Raw genomic sequence first — 22260 nt, 5'->3', positions numbered from 1 at the left:
GCTTGAATATGGAGTTGGTATTAAGGGAATAGTCCTTTGTGTGTGTGCACATGCGTGTATGTAGAGCTGTTGAGAGACTCTTTGGGGCTTTGGGGTTGGATGTCATTGGTAAAGCAGATGACACCCAATTCTACATTTCATTATCTAAGTTTCCAGATGGATCCACGTTGGGTTTGAACCAGTGCTTTGAGCCTGTGATCAAGCGGCCAAGGCAGAGCAGCTGAAGCTGAATCCAGAAGGATAGAGGCAGTGTTGGTTGGGAAGGATGATATTCTAAAAGGGCTGAATCTACTTATCCTAGATGGAATAATATTGGCTTTTTCAGAGCAGATTAAGAGCTTTGGGTGCTCATTGACCCTGCTTGTTGTTTTAAAAGCAGGTTGCCACAGTGGCCATGAGTGCCTGCTGTCAGCTGCATCTGATTCAACAACCTTCTTGGTATCCAGATTCCTCTGATCTGGCCAAGATCCATGCTCTTGAAACCTCACAGTTGGATTATCTATGTAGAGTGCTGCCCTTGAAGACAACTCGGAAACTACAACTGCTCTAGAAAGCAGCAGCCTGATCATTGTCAGAGACTAGCTGTTAGGAATGGATGTTGCCCACTTTGAAACACTACATTGGGTACCAGTCTGTTTCCCTGTTCATACAGTTTATTTTAGTTTATTTTCACTCAACCCTTTCCTAATCAAAGTCAGGCTCAAGGATGCTGACAAGCTATAAAATATACAGTTAAAATGCATTATACATACATGTAAAATCCTTGTCAATGTTATAATTCAAGACAGAACAATTAAGTAAGGAGAGGGAGAAAAAGGAATCGGAAGAGAAAGGAAGAGAGCAGGGAAGGAAGGAAAAGAAAAAGGATGGGGAGGAAGTTCAATTCAAGGTGCTGGTTATGACCTTTAAAGCCCTTCTCAACCTAGGGCATACATATTTGAAAGACCATCTCCTTCTGCATGTTCTTGTGCACCAACTATGGTCACCAGGCAGACTTCTGTTGACTATCCCACCATTTACAATGGATTTGGAAAGGTACAATATAGCCTGAACTGATCAGATCTCAGAAGCTAAGCTAGGTCAGTACTTGGAAGAGAGACCTCCAAGGAAGATTCTGCAGAAGAAGGCAATGGCAAACCACCACTAACTAATCACTTGTCTTGAAAATCCCACCAGGGGTCACTATAAATTGGCTGCAACTTGATGGCGCTTTATATACACCCAGGGTGGTCCATCTGGCATCAACAAAAGCCCAAGCCTTTTCCATCATGGCTATGGCTCTGTGGAATGGAATCCTGGAAGATGTGAGAAGGGCCCTCTCTTTGGAGATGCTCAGAAGGCGCTGCAAGGCCTGCCTGCTCACCAGGGCATTGGAACAGCAAGTATCTTTTTGAGGGGGAGGGAGGAGCTAGTTTTTAGCTGTGAAAGTTTTCATTATTATTGTAAGCTATCTTGACACAAGGGGAATGACAGGACATAAATGTTTTCATAAATAAATGAATAAAATAAAATGTAGAAAACGTAGAAACGTTCGAGACAGGTTTTTGAGTCCTCAGCTCCACTTTCTATCGGTCCTTTTTCAAGCCCCTGTCCCTCAAATTCCCCATTATTCTTTGCCGTAGCTCAAAGAATTATATTGCAGTGCTTTACAGCCCTAGGGACCCCGATGATAATGACTGCTGCCAGCATTACAGAGCCCAACATGCTCCTTTGCTCTCATATAGCTTTTCTCATCCTTAAAAGGCCAGGAACAGCAGAACATTATCTTAGAAACCAGTCTGCTGCCATTCACCTGCAAGCTATTGCCACATAACCTATAAAAACAGGCAAGTGACTAAGTAGCAGTCTAGCATCAAGAAATGAAAACACACACTAGTTACTGCTCCTTCTGAATAGTAATTCTGTATAGTGGCAGGTATTTGCTTAAAATAAAGAGCTCCCATTTATTATTATAACCTGTATGTTCAATTTCTTCTTTACCTATCGTTAGACAAAAGATTCCTCAGTCACAACAGAAAGGACATAGTAATGACAGAGAGAGACTGGTTCTAAAGGAAAGTGATAAACAGGAGAGAATGGTATAAAACTCACATCACTTCCAAGATTTCTTAGATTATCCAGCTGGTCAATGCTAGAGACAGAGCCTTTCACCTTAACTGCTAAGGCAATTCTTATTTTATCATCAGCACTAGGTTTCACATATAGTTGATTATGAATGAAATAAGTAGTAAAAAGCAAAACTTCTTAATTAAACAATTAAATGTTATTTCTATAATACTACCTACTCTGTGGATGATACCAGCGGAGTGAAGATGTTTGATTCCACACAACATCTGGTACAGAAGGTAGGACATTCGTTCATGGTCCAGCTCCATGTGAATAACTTGGCATAAGTTAGCATCCATCAGTTCCATTACTAAATACCTGAAGCATTTTAAAAACAATCTATTTTCATATGTATTTTGATTCTCATAAACACTCAGAGTACAGTCCACTAGGAATGTTTTCTTCTGTGCAATTAAGGAAGTGAAGAAGACTGCTATTATACTTATATACAACTAGCTTGCAAAAGAGATAACTCCAAAAATGGTCTACAGTAAATAATATAAGTCATTATTACTTTCATTAAAGGCAAAAACTTTGTGACAATAAAAAACACAAGAAAAAAACTTTTCAGAATTAAAACTACAGCATTTAGAAGTCTAAATATAAGTAGAGTACATAGTCTTCCTTTATTCACACACAGAGATTATGGGAAATCAGATTAATTTGTTTAAGTACAATGGACAAAATTGAGATTCACTGACCATATATTTTATTTTTAAGTAAAAGTTCCATTTAAACAATTTAACAGTTAATTTATTTATACTGCTTAGCAGAAATATCTGAACAATCCATGAGTCCTATGTTCAGTGCATAAGGTTGTGCAAGACCCTCCCACTGAAGCCAACGGGAATAATATTCACTGACTTTAAAAGATTGGCTTACATCAAATACAAAACATAATCTGATTTTAGTTATGGGTTCAATTGCCCTGTTGGAAAAGGGAAAATTGCCAATTAAAAATTGGTCAGTAAATCCAACATTTAAAAGGTGAAATCTTAAAAGGCTCCTCAAACTAATAGAAACAATGGCTTTAAGAAAAGAATGCCCACTGAGCTCTGAATCACAGTTTCGGTAATTGCTGACAACTACAACAATATTCCTAAACCTTTCAAAACTGGGTTTCTGTAAACCAAAGCACAGATGGACCTGGATGCCAAAGAGTCTGGAAAGGGTTCCACTCTCACCTGTCATGTCCCTTAATTGAGGAGGTCTCACCAAGGGACAGGCTCAGCTGCCGCTTTGCAACTGGGCCCAGTCTAGTAACCACTGCACAACTAAGTGAAAGTTTTCCCAAGGAGGGGCTGCCACAGGTAGAGAAGGAGGGAAAGCTGAAGCAGCAGGGATGCAGATAAACATGGGTTGACTAGTGGGTGGGAAGAAAACAAGCAAGCAAGAAAAAGGGAGAGCCCATGGGGGCTCCCAAGGATTTGAAAAGAGGAAAGAGTGGGGGAGGAGATACTGTGGAAAATGAGACGTCCCGGAATGTCCTTGTGGGTACCCTGCTTGTAATCAAGACTAATTCCCATTTTGTTGCATACAGCATAAAGAATTTGATCCTAAAATCTGAAACGAGTAGCTATCAAGAAAACTCAATTAACAAAAACTTACACATCTTGAAATTCTTCTAGTGACTTCTGTGGTGTGAATACATTTAACAGACTAATTATCTGGAAAACCAGAAGTAAAACAAAATCATGATCGTCACCACAGATATTTGCAGAAACAAATAAACAGTGTTACATAACCAGAATGCACACAATATTTCATTTACTGATTTTGTATCTTCAGTATACCAGCAGTTTCAACAATGGCAAAAAAAATCATGATTTTAACCTAATGGTTCTAAAATATTTTAGAACAAATTTACTATTGCAAACCTGAAATGTTTGCATAGTGTTACTTATTTATCAACTGCTGTATAGGTCAGTATTGCAACAAAGAAGATAAAGATTTCAAACACAAATTTATCCTGAGGTACTCCAGTCTAAGCCCACTGAAATCAACAGGCTTAAACTAGCTGCATGCAGGACTGCATATAGGTTATTAGGTAGATAGATTAGAAATTGATTTATCAAAAATCCAGAACTTCATTAATGAGAGTTTTGGTATCAAGCTGATTCTTTCATTAGGAATTAGTATAGCACTATTCCAGTAACCGAACACAGAAATCATATAAAGTCCAAACTCAAATGGGAAGTAACCATACTGTTTCTCATCTTTGCTCAGTATTCTGAAATCAATGAGCATGCTCAGTTCTCATCAAGACATTTTTGGTATGTGTTTTTTTATTTACATACTTCGTTTAACATTCATAAGAGTCTCCTGAGTATGCAAAACCCCTGATTTTATCTATATAGGAAGCTCATTTTCCAGCACATATAATATACACAGAGACCCCAAGAACAGCATGAGGAAAAGTCAGAGGTCAGCTGGGGGGGTGGAATTGGTAAATTAATCTGATGTACTTTCAGGTTCACTGGGGCAGTCCTGGATTATGAACATGCTGGACTGAAATTCTCCAAGTCTTAAAGGAAAACATACTGAAATGATTTGAATACTGGTTCCCAGTACGAGGGAGAAGCCTGCAATGTGTTCTATTAAGAAAGTTACCCAAAGGCTGTTCAAGGTGGTGACACTGGCAAACCTATTACACTGCATGGGTTGGATCCCATAGGGAAGGATTTTATTTATTTAAAACACTTTTATGCTGCCTTTCTACCTGACCTGAGTCCAAGTGGGCTGAGCTGCTCCAGTGAAGAGGGGGAACAGTAAAGCTGCTCCTTCCCTTCTGTGAGCAGAACTCTGATCAATCAAGAGAAAGACCGATCTCTTTCCCTTCCCCCACCCCACTGCAGCAGCCCAACCTACCCAGCTATTAGCACATGCGAATCCCTTTAGTCTGCAAATAAACTGGGAATAAAGGGTCTTGGAGGGAGGCAAGCAGGGAATATCTCAACCTTCAGCATCTTCTGTGGGCACTACGCAGAAACCAAGCCTATGCATCTGTGAAGATATGAAACTAAATCCATCTAAAAATGCTAATATTTACCTTAATTGTTAAAGTAAGCATGACAATAAAGAATGAACAAATTTTTCCCATATTGCAACAATTATTGGCGTACTCAGTTTGTTACTGTCATACTGAAACTTCAATTACAATGCACTAGAAAATGGTAATTTATGTTGTTCTTTTGGGGGCACTGAAGGACAGATAGTGTACAACAAAAACTGCTCTTGAGCAGTTTTACAGATTAGTTTTATTATATTCTGAAAACTGAAAGTCAATAAAACCAATTACTTTCCTGAAATTAATAAACTTTAATTACTTCAATATATTACCTGGTTCCATCAACATATTAAATTAGATTTTGTATAGGTTACTAGATTTTCTTCTGTGTGATTCCATCTCAGACTGACATGGCCTATTTCTAGAAACACTGTGACCTTTTGTGAATTGTTTATACACAAGTGCTGCATATGTTCTAATGATCCAAATTCAGTAAGGCTTAATTCATGCAGCTCAAATCAGGCATGGTAGTCAGTGACAAACACTTCCCTGTGGTCCAGCTCAGACTTGTATTGGTAGCATATGGAAGCTTCCACCAAGTGATGGAATGCTACCTTGCGTGACATACGTACAATTATACAAACGTACACACACAGGCCAAAAGACAACAGAGAATATACTCCATACAACTGATGAAGTGTCCAGAAAGTCCACAAAGGCTCATGATACAAAAAAATGTATCAGTCTGTAACGGTGCCATAAGACTACTTTTTCTTTTTCAGAAACAGACTAACATTATTTTCTTTTTGGAATTTTAGACTATATTATTTCAGTAATATTAAATGAGCTAACATGATGAAACTGGACAATGATTAGACCAACTGAAGTAAAGCCAGAAAACATAATGTCATAAAGTAACAGTAACGTATGGATTATGCTTAAGATAGGGGCTAACAAAGATACATTATATTTATTTTATAATGTATGTTTTATAAAAGTATATAACAAAGGTAGCAATTGATGTAGTTTTCCAAATACTTAAACTGAGATACATATATTAACAAACGTGTTGTACAGATGTTTCAATCACAGCTGACTTGGCAATCAATGAACTGTTATTTCACATTTATTTGGTTCCAATATATGTTCAATTAAAATTACTCACATTTTTGTGATTGACACACTTTAGAAGCACAAGTTCCCTATAAGCTCGTTTTGCATGTGTTTGGTTCTGAAAGGGACGACTCAACTTCTTTACAGCAACATTGATTCCAAGGACTGTGTCAAATGCAGCACTGAAAGGGAAAGACAGAAGCACACTAATTCTAGCCCTTTGCAATGCAAAACAAGCACTGAAAGGCTTGCAAGGGTAACTGTAGAACAAGATGAAATAGCTTAACTAATCTTCAGTGGACTCTTAATCCCTTCCTTCTCTATTCCCTGTCCCTCTCTTGACTTTATATGGATTCCTTCTCCTTTGCTGCCTGCAATAAACCGGAAACAAGTAATTCCGCAACTCACACATATTACATTCCTTGCTTACATCAATTCTTTAGTCACAACCAGCCAAAACAGCACAGCAGTTTCTGGCTCAAGAAGGACAGTGGTATGGTACGGCAGCTGTGCACATGCACTCTCTGTTTTTTTTCCAGCCTTACAACAAACACATATGCGCAGCCATCATAATACTATTTTCCTGACTAGAAAACATAAACCCATGGTTATCTAGATAGCCTCCTTGTATTTTAAAGGGCTGGAAAAGGATTTTGCAGAAGATAATGTCATTGGGTGGAAAGGGAGGAAAAAAGAATTCCTTTGACCACTCCTCTGGAGAAAACTGCTTTTTGATTTTGGTAACAGTATCGTCAACACACCTATAAGTGGTCTCAACAACAAAAAAACTTTATAAAGAATTTTTAAAAAAATTAGTTTTACTCAACCAAATACAAATTAAAGAAACAATTTTGTAACAAATCCTTCTATAAACTATGTTTTAACAAATTCTTCTCCAATATGCAAATTATTTTGACAGCTGCTCCACGGCTTACTTAACATAATTTTTCACTCAGGTGCCCTTACCCTATAGACAAAACTAAATAAAACATTCTGCTCTAGAACTTCAGAAAGTATAACATTTCATTAATCTGAATTTACTGTGAATAATTTATATTCCGGAAATATGCAGTTTATCTTATGTATTGTACCTGACTGCTAATATCTGTTTTGGATTAAGAGTACTCACCAAACAATGCCTTGAGCCCCCGAGCCAATTGGCTTCAATTGCTGATATCTTTTCAGTACAGTAAATGTAGAGTCTGCAACCTGAACGCTGTAAAACTGACTGTCACATTTATTCTCGGTCATGATGCAGTGTCATGTAGGTTGCCTCCCAACAGCTGGCACGCTTTTCAAGATCTATATACAAAGAGTACCCAAAAAGTAAAATATGTAAATTTATTGAAGAGTGATCTTTCTCTTTATCAGATAACCAAGAAAGAGCTGGAGTTGGAGGGGGCTTTGCATTTATTATCCTATTTTAAAGCTTAATCAACATGATGGATTATCCAAAAAGGAACTAGTATAATGATGGATCATTGCAATATAAGATTATTCAGACTCCACAGTTTTTGTAACACACATGAAGTCATTCAATTATGCACTTTGCTTTTTTCTATCTGAGCAGCCAAATGGTAAATTTACAGCATCAACATCCACCTCATAAGGTCAATTAAAAGCAATTTACAGAAACTAGCTAGTACACTGCATAAATCTGCTTCTTCCCTTCTAAGGGGTCTCTAAAAGAGCAGCCTGGACCCGGATGGCTCAAGCTATCCCAATCTCACCAGAAACAAAAATTAAGCAGAATTAGTTCTGGTTAGTATTTAAATGGGATACCATAAAAAAAAGTTCAGGGTTGTTACGAAGAGGCAGGCAATGGCAAACCTCTGTTCATCTCTTGCCTTGAAAACCACAGGGTTGCCATTAGTCAGCTAGAACATTACAGCACTTTTCACCACAAATTCAAGATACATAAGCAGTTCTTACATAGAAACAGAAAAACCATTCAAACTGATAAACCAGAAACAAGTAACTAATTCCACCTTGTAATTTTCTAGGCCCACTTGTGTGCTTGTATCATTAGTCACTACTGGAAGTCTCCAAGGGTCAGAAGGAATTCTGGGGCAGGCAACTCAAAAAGGATGACTACATACCTCTCTCCCAGCCTCACGCCCAACTACCTCCCCAACCCCCCATCCTGTTCTCTTTTTCAACAGATGTCAGCAGAAATCAGAAGAGAGGAAGGTATTACTGAAAATGTTTTGAAAGATGTAAGAAATTTTAGGGGCAGTACTCACTGTGAGGCTCATGGAAAAGATGCATTTGCAACCACCACAAACCAAGAAGCATCCACTCCATGGCTTACAGTCCCATCCACAAGCTGGGTGGCCAGCCACCCTATCCTGCCATTCCTAAAGGGGCTTCCCGCTGCCGCCGCTGCCAAGGAACCACATTGCCCTACACCCACCTTATGCCCCCAGTTGAGGTTCTGTAAGTCAGGACTCCTAGCCACCCGCATAATACAGTGATTGATCAGGAAGAAGCTGACTAATGTCGGTACCTCCCCCTGCCTGCCCTCACTACGCCAGTGGAAATGGCCCTGTGACACTGGCACAGTCTACCACTGAACTCCAGAACCAGGAGACAGCAGTGGAGTCTGCACGGCAGCAGGATTGCCCTCCCACTGACATAAGTGTCCGGGGGGGTGGGGGGGTCCTACGTTGCTTCCACCGGCAGTTTCAGCTCCCCTTAGATGGGGCTGTTACACATTTCCCCCTCCAAATAACATATTTTACTGTAACTATAAATATTACTTGATTTTCTTTTGTATCTTTGTATCTATTTTAATGTTGTTGTCTATTTGCATGCATTATTACCTTTACCTTTCACCATGTTTTGCTCCCTCTCTTGGCAAAGAGAAATATTCTCCTACTGTCTCCCAGACAGTCTCTCTTTACTTCCTCTAGTGTCCTTTGGCCCTTTAAAGATTTTTGTATAGCTTGTCCCACACCACTTCTAGTGTGTCTGTGATTTTATGGAGCAAACCCAAAATTGAAAGAGCCTTTTGGCCCTTTCACACCAAAAGGGGCATGGGAAACAGGCACATGTTGCTTGCATGCATGCAGTAAGTACTACTGCCTTAGGGTGTGGAAAACAGGCCCATGAATTTCGCCTTTTCCTACAAGCCAGATTTGTTTGATTTTTTTTAAAAAGGACCAATGAAAGAAATGTCAGTCAGTGAAAAGAAATACATCATTATATCTGATAAGACTGCATTTATAATCCCCTGAGTTCTTTGAAGGAAGGACAAATGTGTAACAAACATAAAACCAACTCATGTTTTGACAAGACAGCAAACACAACATCAGTGAAAAATTGTTGTGTAGCCATAGTAAAGGGTTAGTCCCACTAAATATATATACAGATTTTGGTACCTAAGGCTTTGAAAGAGACATAGCAACTGCGTATAGAACAAGTCTGAACACCAATTCTTCCATTTTAAACATACACAGAAAACTTTCTATAAGTGACTGAATCAATCAAAACATGTCATATCCATGAAAGATCAAGTGTGATTTCACCGTGTTGTACCATATCAAACAATTCCCATTTTTTACCAAATCTAGAGCTCCAAGTAAATCAAATACTAATGTCAGCTTTGTAAATAGTGTCAAATAGGTTTCCATTTAGAGTAGAGTTGTTTTGCTGCTATGCCCCTTTGTGCAAAATTAATGCCACATCCATATTTCAGCATTGTTGTAGCCACATTAACCATGGAAAAATATTCTACTTATAAGCACAGTAAATAAGAGGTAACAAAGAAAACACTGTGACAGAAAGCCAGCAGTCATAAAATAATGTAGCTTGAAAACAAACAATATAAGACTTTACAATTGTCTTCAAAGGACTTTTAAACAAACACTAACCAAACTCTTGAAATAGTTTTAACATACTGAATATTTCACTAAACAAGCCAATGGAGACTATTTCAGGTAATTCTCATTACAGCTGTGAATGCATAAGCTTTTGTAGTGGAACAGTGGCTACAGAACTTACACAGCAGTATCTCACCACGTTTGTTGTAAAGTTGTAAGAGAAAATATATAGCCTCCACAACGAAAAGGGCTAGAGACTTAACTTTTTTAAATATGAAAGTAAATTATATTAAAAGATCATTATAATTAAATTCTCATGTAAAAATTCTCATTTTTTAAAAGCCCTCTCGTACATGTGGGGGGTGAGGTAGAATGATGCTGCTGGCCTCCACTCAGGCCAGGACCTTTACGGCCCTGGCCCCTGCCTGGTGGAACACTCTCCCTCCAGCTGTCCGGGCCCTGCGGGATTTGGGTGAGTTCCGCAGGGCCTGTAAGACTGAGTTGTTCCACCGGGCTTTTGGAGCGTCTGGCTGCTGATGTGCCCCCTCCCCCTCCCGGCTTTTCCGGGGGTCCCTTGAACATCAGTGGGACTTGCCATTACCCCCTTTTTCTTGGGAGGGTTTTAATGGGGGGTTTTATTGCTGGGCGCCTTTTGTATATTGTTCGCTGTTTTAATGGGGTTTAGTTTTTGCATTTATTGGAGCCTGTTTAATTTTATTTTATTTGCTCCCTTATTATAGTTTTTGCGTTTATGGAATAATGTTGTACACCGCCCGGAGCCCTATCGGGGTGGAGCGGTTAATAAAGCCAAATAATAAATAAATAAATAAATAAATAAATAAATAAATAAATAAATAAATAAATAAATAAATAAATAAATAAATAAATAAATAAATAAATATCTGCAAAATGAACACCTTCCCATCCATACAGCATCCAAAGATGCTTTGACTTGGTCTTTCCAGAAAGACTGTGCAAAATCAGGTTTGGAAAGGATCACAGCAAAGTGAGGGAGAGAAAACAGAGAAACAGAGAAACAGGACGAATAAGGGATGATGTTAAGCGGATGCTCTTTATAACCATGCTACTCAAACCAAGCCAAAGCAGAGAAACAGGCTCACTGTGCAAGTCACCCGTGATGTAATTTTAAGAGCTTTTTAAAGAGCTTTTTACTAACAGCATTCTTAAAGTAACATTAGTATTTGGGTCTTGTAGGTTTTCTGGGCTGAGTGACCATGGTCTGGTAGCTTTTGCTCCTAATGTTTCAGTTGCATCTATAGCTGGCATCTTCAGGGGCAAGTCACAGTAAGATGTGTTTCTTTCCATGGCATAGTGTGGAGAGCTATAAATCTGACATGCCTTTGAAGATGCCAGCCATATATGCGGGTGAACTATTAGGAGCAAAAACCACCAGACTGTAGCCGCACAGCTGGAAAACTCACACCACTCAGTTGATTCCAGCCATGAAAGCATTCAACAACACAACAGTATCATTTCTTCCTCTGCATTTCATATTTAATAAATATAAAATATTGGAAATAAATTCTGGTCAAGAAAAGGTAGAAGATCAGAAGAACAACATTTCAGGAACACAGGAAGCCTCACAAGCTGCTGCAGGGGAGTGCTGCATATCAGGGCTGTCCAACTCTGGCCTTCCAGATGTTTATATGATTCCCATCCACCCCCGCCAGCATTGTGCTAATGGGAATAGTAGTTCATGAACATCTGGAGGGTCAGAATTGGACACCCCTGCTGTAGATGTTCTAATCAAACATCTTGACTACGTTTGGGTTTTTTATTCTGAATCTGAGGTGGAATAACAAGATCTTCTTGTCTCAGTATATACAAAACCAATAAAACTAGATCCACTGTCCACATCACATTAAAGCATTAATCCCTTTTTTTCTGTTTTAAATACTGAGTCTTCTACACAGGTTGAGAAGGTCTGAATGTGAAATGCACATTCCTCTTTCATGCCCATATGAAAATTTTTGTGCAGAAAATGATTAATGTTTAAAATGTTCTAACAAGAACATTCAGATTCATTCCCAGAGTGAAGCAGCAAGAGGGTGTGAACCTCTTGTTGATCTTATTGGTTGTATTCTAGAATTGGAAGTTGGAAGAGATCACAAGGGCCCTCAAGTGCAACCCCTTGCCATGCAGGGAACACACAATCAAAGCACTCCCGACATATGTTCATCCAGCCTCTGTTTTAAAACCTCCAAAGAGGAGACTTTGCCACTCTCCGAGGCAGTGAATTTCACTGTCAAACAGCCCTAACCAGTCAGAAAGTTCTTCCTAATGTTTAGGTGGAATCTCTTTTCCTGCACCTTGAATCCATTACTTCGTGTCCTAATCTCCGAGGCAGCAGAAACTAAGCTTGCACCCTCTTCAACGTGGTATCCCTTCAAATATTTAAACATAGCTTATCATATCCCCCTTTAATCTTCACTTCTCCAGACTAAACATCCCCAGCTCCCTAAGCCTCTCTTCGTAGGGCATGGATTCCAGATCTTTTACCATTTTGGTTGCCCTCCTCTGGACACGTACCAGCTTGTCAATTGTGGTATTAAATTGTGGTGTCCAGAACTGAACACAGTACTCTAGGTGAGGTCTGACCAATGCAGAGTAGAGTCTTATTGATGAATCCCAGAATTGCATTGGCTTTCTTGGCTGTCATATCACACTGCTGACTCATGTTCAGTTTGTGGTCTACTAAGACTCCCAGACCCCTTTCACATGTAGTGTTGTCAAGCCAGATGTCACCCATTCTATATCTCTGCATTTCATTTTTTCTGCCTATGTAGAATCTTACATTTATCTCTGTTGAAATTCATTTTGTTAGCTTGGCCCAGCTCTTTAATCTGACCAGATCATTTTGAATCCTGCCCCTGTCCTCCAGGTTTTAGCTACCCCTCCTAATTTGGTATCATTTGCAAATTTGATCAACATCCCCTCTGTTTCATTACCCAAGTGACTAATAAAAATATTGAACATCATTGGGCCCAGGACAGAACCCTGTGGCACTTCACTACCCACTTCTCTCCAGGATGAAAATGAGCCACTGATGAGCGCTCTTTCTGGCCATATACTAGCTAAGAGTTACTTGAATGAAAATCAGTTTCACTAAAATTGGTTTCCTGTTTAATTGTAACCACGCTGTACTGTAAATACAAATATGTTATAATAGATTCAACTTGGTTATTAAAGTGAATATATACCATAGTGATTACCATCAACAAAAGCAGAGAATATTGCACGTACAGAATATTACTGGCAATATCCACTTCCTTTTCACAGCAAATTTGATCATCTTGTCCCTGTAAGCAGAAAAAGCACTTCCTCCAAATTGCGGACTAAGATTCTAATGACAAAGCATCCAAGTGATTCTGGCATTCTGGAATGGTGTGTAAGGGTCAAGAGATGCATGACCAATACCAACTCTCCCTGAACCAACTCTTTAACCATACCATGGAGAAAGTAAGGGTAAAATCACTCCACACTACCCCACTAGTCAGCACGGTAGAATTCAGAGCAAAACATCTTGAGGTTTCTAATTCAATGAACAAAAGGAACTTATTTAGCTCCAAATGTCCCATTTGTTCTCAATAATTTGTCACTGTATGATTAATAACAAATGGGGACCACCAGAAACTCATGAGGAAGGGACCTCCCCCTCTCCTTTTCTTCCTTTCCCTGTCTTTTTTCTCAATTCTCTGTAAGAAAGATTGTAAACATACTTAATTATTGAAAAAGTGTTGCAAATTGCTGCATCCAGTGCTATTACAACACATGCATTTAAAATTTTTGTCATCTAAGAGGTAGGAAAAAAAACTGAAGGCAGAAAATACATTCTGAAATAAACATATTATTTGGACAGAAACTCTCTTATAGTCACAGTAGGTACATCTGCCAGAAGGTTTGGATAAAGTTAGGAGTCTAACTGATGGGAATTGTAGTTCCTGAACATCTGGAGAGCCGCAGGTTCCCCACCCCTGGTCTAAACCTTATAACACTGAAAATACTGAATGCTTTAATAAAGCGTGAGATGGATTGACTGAATAAAGGAAACCATGACCCTCAGTATGCAAACCTGAGTAAGGTTAACTATGGAACCTTTGGACAGTCATTAATTCCTACATCATAAGTCTGAAGTTGCTTGACAGCATTTAACATGTGTGTGCGCATCATACACACACACACGTGTATTGTGTTGGATTTTATGACTGTATGCAAATTGTTTTGTAGATTAAAGTAGAAGCCTCTAGAACTAATTTATTTTAAGAAAACAAATGTATTTTAAGAAAGAATTGTCCTTAGTATTGTCCTGTCAAATACTGTGAGAGAACTTTGTGTTAAATCTAAAGCAACATATCAACAAAAACACTATCAAGTAGTGGGTGATGTTTGAATATCTGAGAACTGGTAACCATGGTTTTCCAATCTGAGCATCATGGCAAACTGGAAATAGTACTAAACATAGAAATTAGATAATTATTTACAGTCTTCCAAATCATGGCTTGGATGATTGGACAAGCTGGTGTGTTCCGCAATATTTTGCTGTGGGTTCCCTCTTCCACCCAACAGGATTTGCTTAAACTGATTCATAATAAAATACTGAACAAGTAATTCAGCTAATATTAATATAAAGAAATAATTGACTGGTTAATGGGGTCCAGACTATTCCTTTTTCTTAAATCTTAAGTCATTAATATATTGCATCAGTTACAAAGTTTTTAAGTTCAGGACCAAAGCATTATTTCTCTAGACTTGGTACCTTCTGATACACATGATCTCCCCTCCCCCAATACTAACCAACTCACGAAATATCAAAGAACATTCCCTGTTTCTGAAATGACAGATAATCATATCATGCCAGCAGCAGCTCAATCCATGCCCCTTCACCTCCTGGGCTGTGGTAGAATGTAACCACATCCCGCCCCAAAGTTTGTGCACTGATTATGCTTGCTGCATGATTAACAATTCTCTTCTTAATTAGGTTTGTACCTTTAACTGAAATTCCTATGTCATTCTGGGATTATCCTCTACAAAATAGAATAAATTTCCTGTCTCTTAACTGTTATTCCAGACACAAAAGACTCGATGATCATTATAGTTGCTACCATCAGTGTAAGCCCACACCAACCCATGCAGCAAGTTCACTTTCTATATAATTAAATTATGGACAGATAAATAACTTTAAATCAGAAATTTTCTGATAACTTTGTTGTGCTACTTGCTTTCAACTACCATCCAGAACACAGCGCACAAATCACTGACTACAGGCAATGTCAAAGATACAGCTGTATTTGTGCTAGTCCTTTCAATAGAAACAAACAGTGGCAGAATATACAACAAATTTCCTAAAACTACAATACTTAGCTATAGAAATGAAAAGGTAGCTTGGTAAAGCTAAACATATATCCAGTAGCCACCATCTATAGAACAGGCCCAACAGGGAACAAATGTATTTATTTATTTGATACAATTACCGTATGCCAAAAGGTTACTGGGGCACTGTGCAACTGCAAATTTAGGTATACTAAGGTTACAAAATCAACCCAGCAAAATATCAGAATCCAGAAGCAAAAAAAAAAAAAAAGCTGAAAGAAGTCAAATTCTGTACTATCAGGTAATAAAAGCAGCTTCATACAAACACAAATGCACCAAATATATATACAGGTTTGGAAGATAAAGGCATTAAGATCAGCATGCAATTAAAAATCGTTATGGAACTATGATAGAGAAAAGAAACAAATAAAAACATACACCAATTGGCCAGAGCAAACGGATATGTCTTCATACCTGCCTCCAAAAGCAAAACAGAATATTCAACATCTGAAAACTGAACAAACATCATGAATGTTTGACATTATTAGACTAGGACTCAAGATGGACCAGAGGTGGTTAGCTCACTACAAAAAGTAAATATCGCACCTTACATGTTTTTACACAGTATCCAGATAAATTTGCAGAACAGAATTAATCAATAGAGTTGGACACATGTTGCAATTGGACCATTTATTCATTGGACTGGATCCTCATTTCACCCAAACCCTGCACTGTAATATAAATATTAAATATAAAACTGTGGCCATTTCTGCATAATACTAATAAAGCATTTTGAGGTTGGAATATAAAACGTTTCCTGAAGGAATTCTGCACAGCTTTTTGCTCAAAAGATTTGCAAAATGTCTTATTTTTACTCAAAACATTTTATTTTGAAACGCTTAACTAGCGACATGTTTTTCCTGAAATGTTTTCCGAATGTTTCTTGCTCACTGTGTGGAGCACTGGAAACATTGTATTCCCCACCCCTTTAGAAGCTCTCACTTTCATTTTGGTTGTGCCTGCCATTTTCTTCCACTTGAGATCCTCCATGCTATCCATCATTGGTTGCATTTCCCATGGAGGTTTCCTCTGCTTGCAATGCAGTCGTCCGCCATTTCAATTTGTAAAGCACACACATAAAGTTAGTTTTGCCTTCCGATTCCACACACAGGTCTTTCCCCCTTTTTTCCAATGAGGTGTCTTTGTAGCTTTAAAGACACTCCAACAAAAACAAAAAAAAAGGAAAAGAAAAAAGTGCATGTAATTGGAGGGCAAAACTAATATTTATGTGCTTTACATATTGAAATACATGTGTACTTTGGGTTTTTGTAACTGAAGAAACAGAGTTACCTGTTGCAGGTGAATTAGCAATTTCTTAGGCTGTGGTTTTACATACAAGGCTACGTTGTAGTAATTCTTAGATGATATAAAAACACTTATGCATAATAAACAACATAGAATGCAGGGGCAAGAAACGCCCACATATGCGACAACAGCAGCAAACCAACAGCAGTAAACCAGTCAGCTTCATGTCCTGTGTCTCAGCACTGCTGTGGTCAGTGTTACGGAAGAAGGCAAAAAGCATGGCTTATGCCCAGCATCACCTCACAGACCTACATAGTCACCAACCATGACCCCCTGAGATGCTGGCAAGCTTAGCCAAGGGCAACCCTTCTTTCTCTCCCTGCCCATTTACCGGGATACCAACTTCTTCACAGGCAAATGCTGCATTTTTTCTAACACTTGGGCAATAAATACTGTCTACTCATCATACAATACACTTATAATGAACCCCCATAATGTAGTCGGAAGAATATACATGTATTGGGAAACAGCAGCCACTTGTACTCATGCATGCATGCTTATACCGTAACATAGACATGCTGGGTCATTACAAATGGCAACCTACATAAGGTAGATTTAAGTTATTGCCTATGTAGCACGTTATTGCCATGTAGCAAAATCGTAACTTATAAAGCAGTTTTAGGACTAGTTTTACATACACTTGAGAGTAAATCCCACCAAACTTACCTTTGAACAAATACATATAGAAATGAGCTGCTTGTTCAACATTCTTACAGATATTTGTCCTTTTAAATGTAGAAACACAGCTCTAGAATGTATCTCAGCTGTACAGAATATGCCATGGATTTATCCAGTGGAAAAGCACACTGGATTTGTATTTCTACATTTAGACATGCACTTACTGGCTAACCTGGAACATTACTTAACCAAGCATTATTTCTCATTTTCACATCTTTCCCTGTGGTAGGCCCATTCCTTTTGAAGAGTCCAACACAGAGGATGTGGATGACACCTTCATTTGCAGCATTAAGAACATTTTATTCCAGAGGGTACATGATTGAAGCTAGACAGTTCTGGAATATTTGGCTGTGTCATGTTATTTATAGTGCTTCTTTCTCACAGAAACTGAAGGCAGATTACAAATAGTGAGTCAGTACAAATAAACAAAATGGAACATTTAATAAAGAATGCATAACAATACATTGGGATTGTTAGAAGTCTGGGATCACAAGAGAGAGCTGAAGAATAAGCAGCATTAAGCATTTACATGACACATTAAGAGGTACAAAATTACTTAATAGGATCCTGCTTACAGTAGGTTATACACAGCAGTGTATCAGTATATCTAAGTCCAGCCACGATCTGGATAGATTGCAGAAGAAGCTTCCAGGGTCCCACGTCCAGGTCCGCACTCCCATCAGCCTTCTGTCAGTGGCCAATTGGCCATGCTGGTAGGGGCTGATGGGAATTGTAGTTCCTGAACATCTGGAGAGCCGCGAGGTTCCCTACATCTGGTTAGCCTAGAGCTCCAGATAAATTAGAACCACAATTCCCATCAGCTCTCTGCCGCATAACACCGGCCATGCTGGTAGGCCGATGGGAATTCTTTGTAGTTCCTGAACATCTGGAGAGCCGCGTGTTCCCTACCTCTGGCTGGCCAGGGGATGAGGAACCTCTCGCGGCTCTCCAGATGTTCAGGAACTACAGGTCCCGTCCAGCCTCTGTCAGGTATGGCCAATTGGCCATGTTGAGAACTGATAGGTGGATTCTGGCCCTCGACCCGCAGGACCCTAGCCCTGACTGCATTGTGAGATCTCAAAAGCCACACAGACTCAGACCTGGTTAGTATTTGGATGGGCAACCTCCAAGGAATGTAAGAGTCGGGGGGGGGGGGGGGGCAATGGCAAGCCACCTCTGAACATCTCCTGCCTTAAAAACCCTACAGGGTTGCTATAAGTCAGCTGTGATGGCAAAAATAAATAAATAAATACACAGCAGTATAAACCACAGTCCCTAATAATTTATCCCAGTAAATTTGTGAACCATGTTGTACAGTGAAACCCTATTACTTGCACAGAAAAACTTCAATTCAGTTTTGCATAATTGCAGAAAGCCAAGAGAATGCAAATCTTCCCAAGGTCCTCAGACAGGTTATTCCATAAGATGGAGGCCACAAAGAGAAGGCACTGTTGATTTTGTCCATTAGCTGGTTGACACCTTCAGAAGCCTCTGCTCAGATGAGCAAAGTTGTTGTGGTGGAGGATGATAGAGCAGTGGCCCCACAGATAAAAGTGACCAAAGTCATGGAGAACTTTGTATGCTACGGCCAATATGTTAAACTGAGCCTGGTAACAAACGGGCAACCAATAGGTGTCTGCAGAATGGGAGTAATATGCATGCTCCGTCTGGTGGCCAATAGTAGTGGAGCTGGAACATTCTATACCAGCTAAGTTTCTGAGTTGATTTTGAGGGGAGACAAATGTACAGTGTGTTACAATAGTCTAGATAATACAACTGTGGGGATAAGGTGGTCAGATCAGCCATACCAAGGTAAGTATATTGCTTTTAATTGCAGCACTGAATGTAATTGTGTATATTTTTTTCCATTATGGATTAATTTTCACCAAACACTTACAGTATGAGTTTTTTAGTCCTTTCACCTTTTGCTTGGTGAAAATTCTATCTTGAATATACACAAAGAAACTACTGATTTTTCTTAAAATGTAATTCCTATATGCAAAGACATTATCCCCAAAATAAAATAATTTGGGCCCCACAAATGTGAGACATTTTATACCACATTTTATAACCTTAAAAACAACCATCCTGGACCAGAGAAACATGTTATCAAGCGATATCAAGCACATTAACAGCCATGGTGAATTACTGAACTGAACAATAATTCTGTTTGGAATAATCATTACCTTTCCTTGTGAGAGTTAAAGAACCATATAATTATGGCTGATTTGAAGGAAATGCTGAAAGAAACCCTAAGGGTCATTTTAAGGCTGGCTTCATGCCTGGCTATGGGACAGATGTACCCCTGGTGGCTTAGATGATGACCTCTGTTTGAACACAGGTATACGCCTTGACTCTTCTGCGGTTCTGCTGTTGCTTCTGCTGGCCTTAAATGCATCTTGTTCCGGAATTTGGAGGTAGAAATAAGCATCACAGGATGTACTTTGGACAGGTTCATATCATTCCTCACAGACTGGATTCAAAGGGTTGCCATTGCAGATCAATGGTCATCAGGGCGGGACCATCCACAGGGTGCAACCATATCTCCCATGCATGCTGTTTAACCTCTATGTAAAGCCCGTAGGACAAACATTAATAGTATGCGAGTTGGCTGTCATTCACAGGCGGAAGACACCCAGCTCTGCTTCTCCTTATCGAGATCTTTAGGTAATGAGGTAGTGGTCCTGACCTGCTAACTGGTCTACTGTGGTTAAAGGGCTACCGATTTACAATTTGAAACTACATTCTGACAACACTGCAGACAACACTGGTTGAGAAGGAAGAGATCAGTGGGGTTCAGCTGACACTTGGTGGCTCAGTTAAGACCCTAGGAGCTATACTGGATCCAACAGTACTGCTGGAGGAGCTGAAAAAAAAAAGCTTTCTTCCATTTAGTTTAGCTCAAAATATGGCTCCCTATCTTGACTCTGCTACTTTCCTAATCTTCTCAAAACCTTTTTAAGGTACCACCTTGTAAATGGGCAAGACCAATAAACAGTCTGTACATGTGCATACTCTCTTGTGGCCTCCACCTTATGGAACTGCCTGGATGAGGTCAACACAGCTTTCATTTTCCTGGCACTCTGAAACAATGCAAATTATACAGGGCATTTTTACAAAAATAATACAATATTGCATTACCACCTACCACATTATAAAGATGTTTTATTAAACATGACTTAGTGGAGGGAAAGGGGCAGTGAACTGAGAATACTATCTGTTGTTATCCTATTATAAACTCTCTGCATTGCTTAATAAATTCTGTTTCAGATTTCCACAATCCCAGTCTTATTACACTGCTTACTGGATGCCCTATCTGTTGATCATGTTGATAGTACAGCATGTAACCTGCCTGGCGTCTGAGTAAGGCAGATTACAAATAACATAAATAAAGTAAACAAATGGCTGGAGGTTGACACAGTTACACCCTTCTAAATGCATTTAAGTCAACAGCCTTAAAGGATGTAACTATTTAGGACTGCACTGTCAATCTCCCTCACTCTGCTTTCAATTTAATAATATTTTCATATATACCAGCTTGCCCAGAGATGCTTATCCAGATGTAAAGGACAAGAGCAGCCTGTGTAAATGTCTTCCTTCGCTACAGTAGTACTCTTCCTAGACTATGAATGAGACCTTGTTAGTTATGCAGTTAGATACTTGGGACAGGTGTGCACAAACTGGCTGGTCAAAAACCAGCAACACCCCAGACTCTTTTCCTTTTCACGAATTGTAAAGTGGCAGCAGCACGGAGGGACAACGGAAAAGGGTGACTGGACTAGACGGACTTCGCCGCCTTTCACCGGCGCCTAGAGCAAGGAATTTGCCCGCTCTGGCTTGCAGCACCTCCGTAAGTTTTAGCCCTGCTATCTGAAAGGTACCAGGGGATCTTTGCACATTCATCGCATGCGCCAGGCCACCAGCTACGACCTCTCCCCTTAAGCTTCCTTCGGCTGAGAGGAAACAGAGAAGGGGAGGGCGGGAAGCAGGCTTCGGCCTGAGCCTCCAATGTGCACCCTCGCACAGCCGGGGAGGCTGACAGCCCTGCAGAGAAAGTTCCCAGCCTCAGCTGTGGGTGGGGGAGGGTACCTGAAGCCTCCACCATGCAGCCGTCATCGCCCCCCCCCTCCTTTCCCTCCCCCTCGCATCTCTGTCCCTTCATGGTCTCCTCGACCGCACCCGCTGCTGGTCCCCCAGATACCCGCCAGCCAGGGCAACCGGCTCACCTTTCCCTACGGCGAGCGTCTCCGAGACTCCGACTCCTCACCCAGCTCAGTCAAAGCCGCTCCAGCTGCAATGGCCTCCTTCAGCCGCTCACAAGCTGCACCAGGCCCAACGATGCTACGATGCTGACAAGCATACGCGGAAACCAACCAGCGCTTGGATTTCCCTAGGCTTGGCCAACCAGCCTTCGGAGGCGTGTCCTAAAGGGCGCTGTATGAGGTAAAGAGACGAGGTTTTTTCCCCCCCTGTGACTATGAGGGGCGGGGAGGGGGACGTTCGAGGTAACGTCACCTGCCTACGAGGGAAAAAGCGGCGGGATTCAGGATGTCACGTAACGTGAGGATGGCTCAGTCAAGCGCCTTCCAATACAGCCTTGCAAAAAAGTGGCATCATTTTTGACGTCAGAGCTCCGTTTTGTGATGATTTTTTTCTCTCACATCCTCACCTTCCGAACTGTAGTGACGTTTAACATGAATGAGGTCCCCCTGTCACGATTTGAGAAAATGCCGTAGGCGAACATCAAAATGTTAAAGAGAAAAGTCACGGGTGCCCCACAACTCAAATGTCAGTCGACATTTGAAGTGTATTTTTAGGAATGTATACTTGTTAAAGCCC

At 40.0% G+C, this 22260-nt stretch overlaps 1 protein-coding gene across 4 annotated transcripts in view; it reads right to left on the bottom strand.

Moving 5' to 3' along the window:
• LOC125427657 (mitogen-activated protein kinase 9) overlaps window positions 1-21752 on the bottom strand; it is a 56887-nt gene extending 35135 nt beyond the window's left edge. For 3 of the 4 annotated variants that reach the window (XM_048487191.1, XM_048487190.1, XM_048487192.1), the window contains exons 1-5: window positions 21648-21752; window positions 7356-7528; window positions 6279-6408; window positions 3715-3773; window positions 2286-2424 (exon numbers count right to left, since the gene is read on the bottom strand). In XM_048487191.1, the coding sequence (XP_048343148.1) occupies window positions 2286-2424; window positions 3715-3773; window positions 6279-6408; window positions 7356-7477 (450 nt within the window). In that variant the 5' untranslated portion in view covers window positions 7478-7528; window positions 21648-21752. The remainder of the gene's footprint in view (window positions 1-2285; window positions 2425-3714; window positions 3774-6278; window positions 6409-7355; window positions 7529-21647) is intronic. The other variant, XM_048487193.1, reaches the window with a different exon arrangement.
• Between the last annotated feature and the right edge of the window lie 508 nt (window positions 21753-22260).

Source organism: Sphaerodactylus townsendi, linkage group LG03 (genome assembly GCF_021028975.2).
Source record: "Sphaerodactylus townsendi isolate TG3544 linkage group LG03, MPM_Stown_v2.3, whole genome shotgun sequence".
Classification (NCBI taxonomy): domain Eukaryota; kingdom Metazoa; phylum Chordata; class Lepidosauria; order Squamata; family Sphaerodactylidae; genus Sphaerodactylus; species Sphaerodactylus townsendi.
This window is presented reverse-complemented; position numbering and strand designations above follow the sequence as displayed.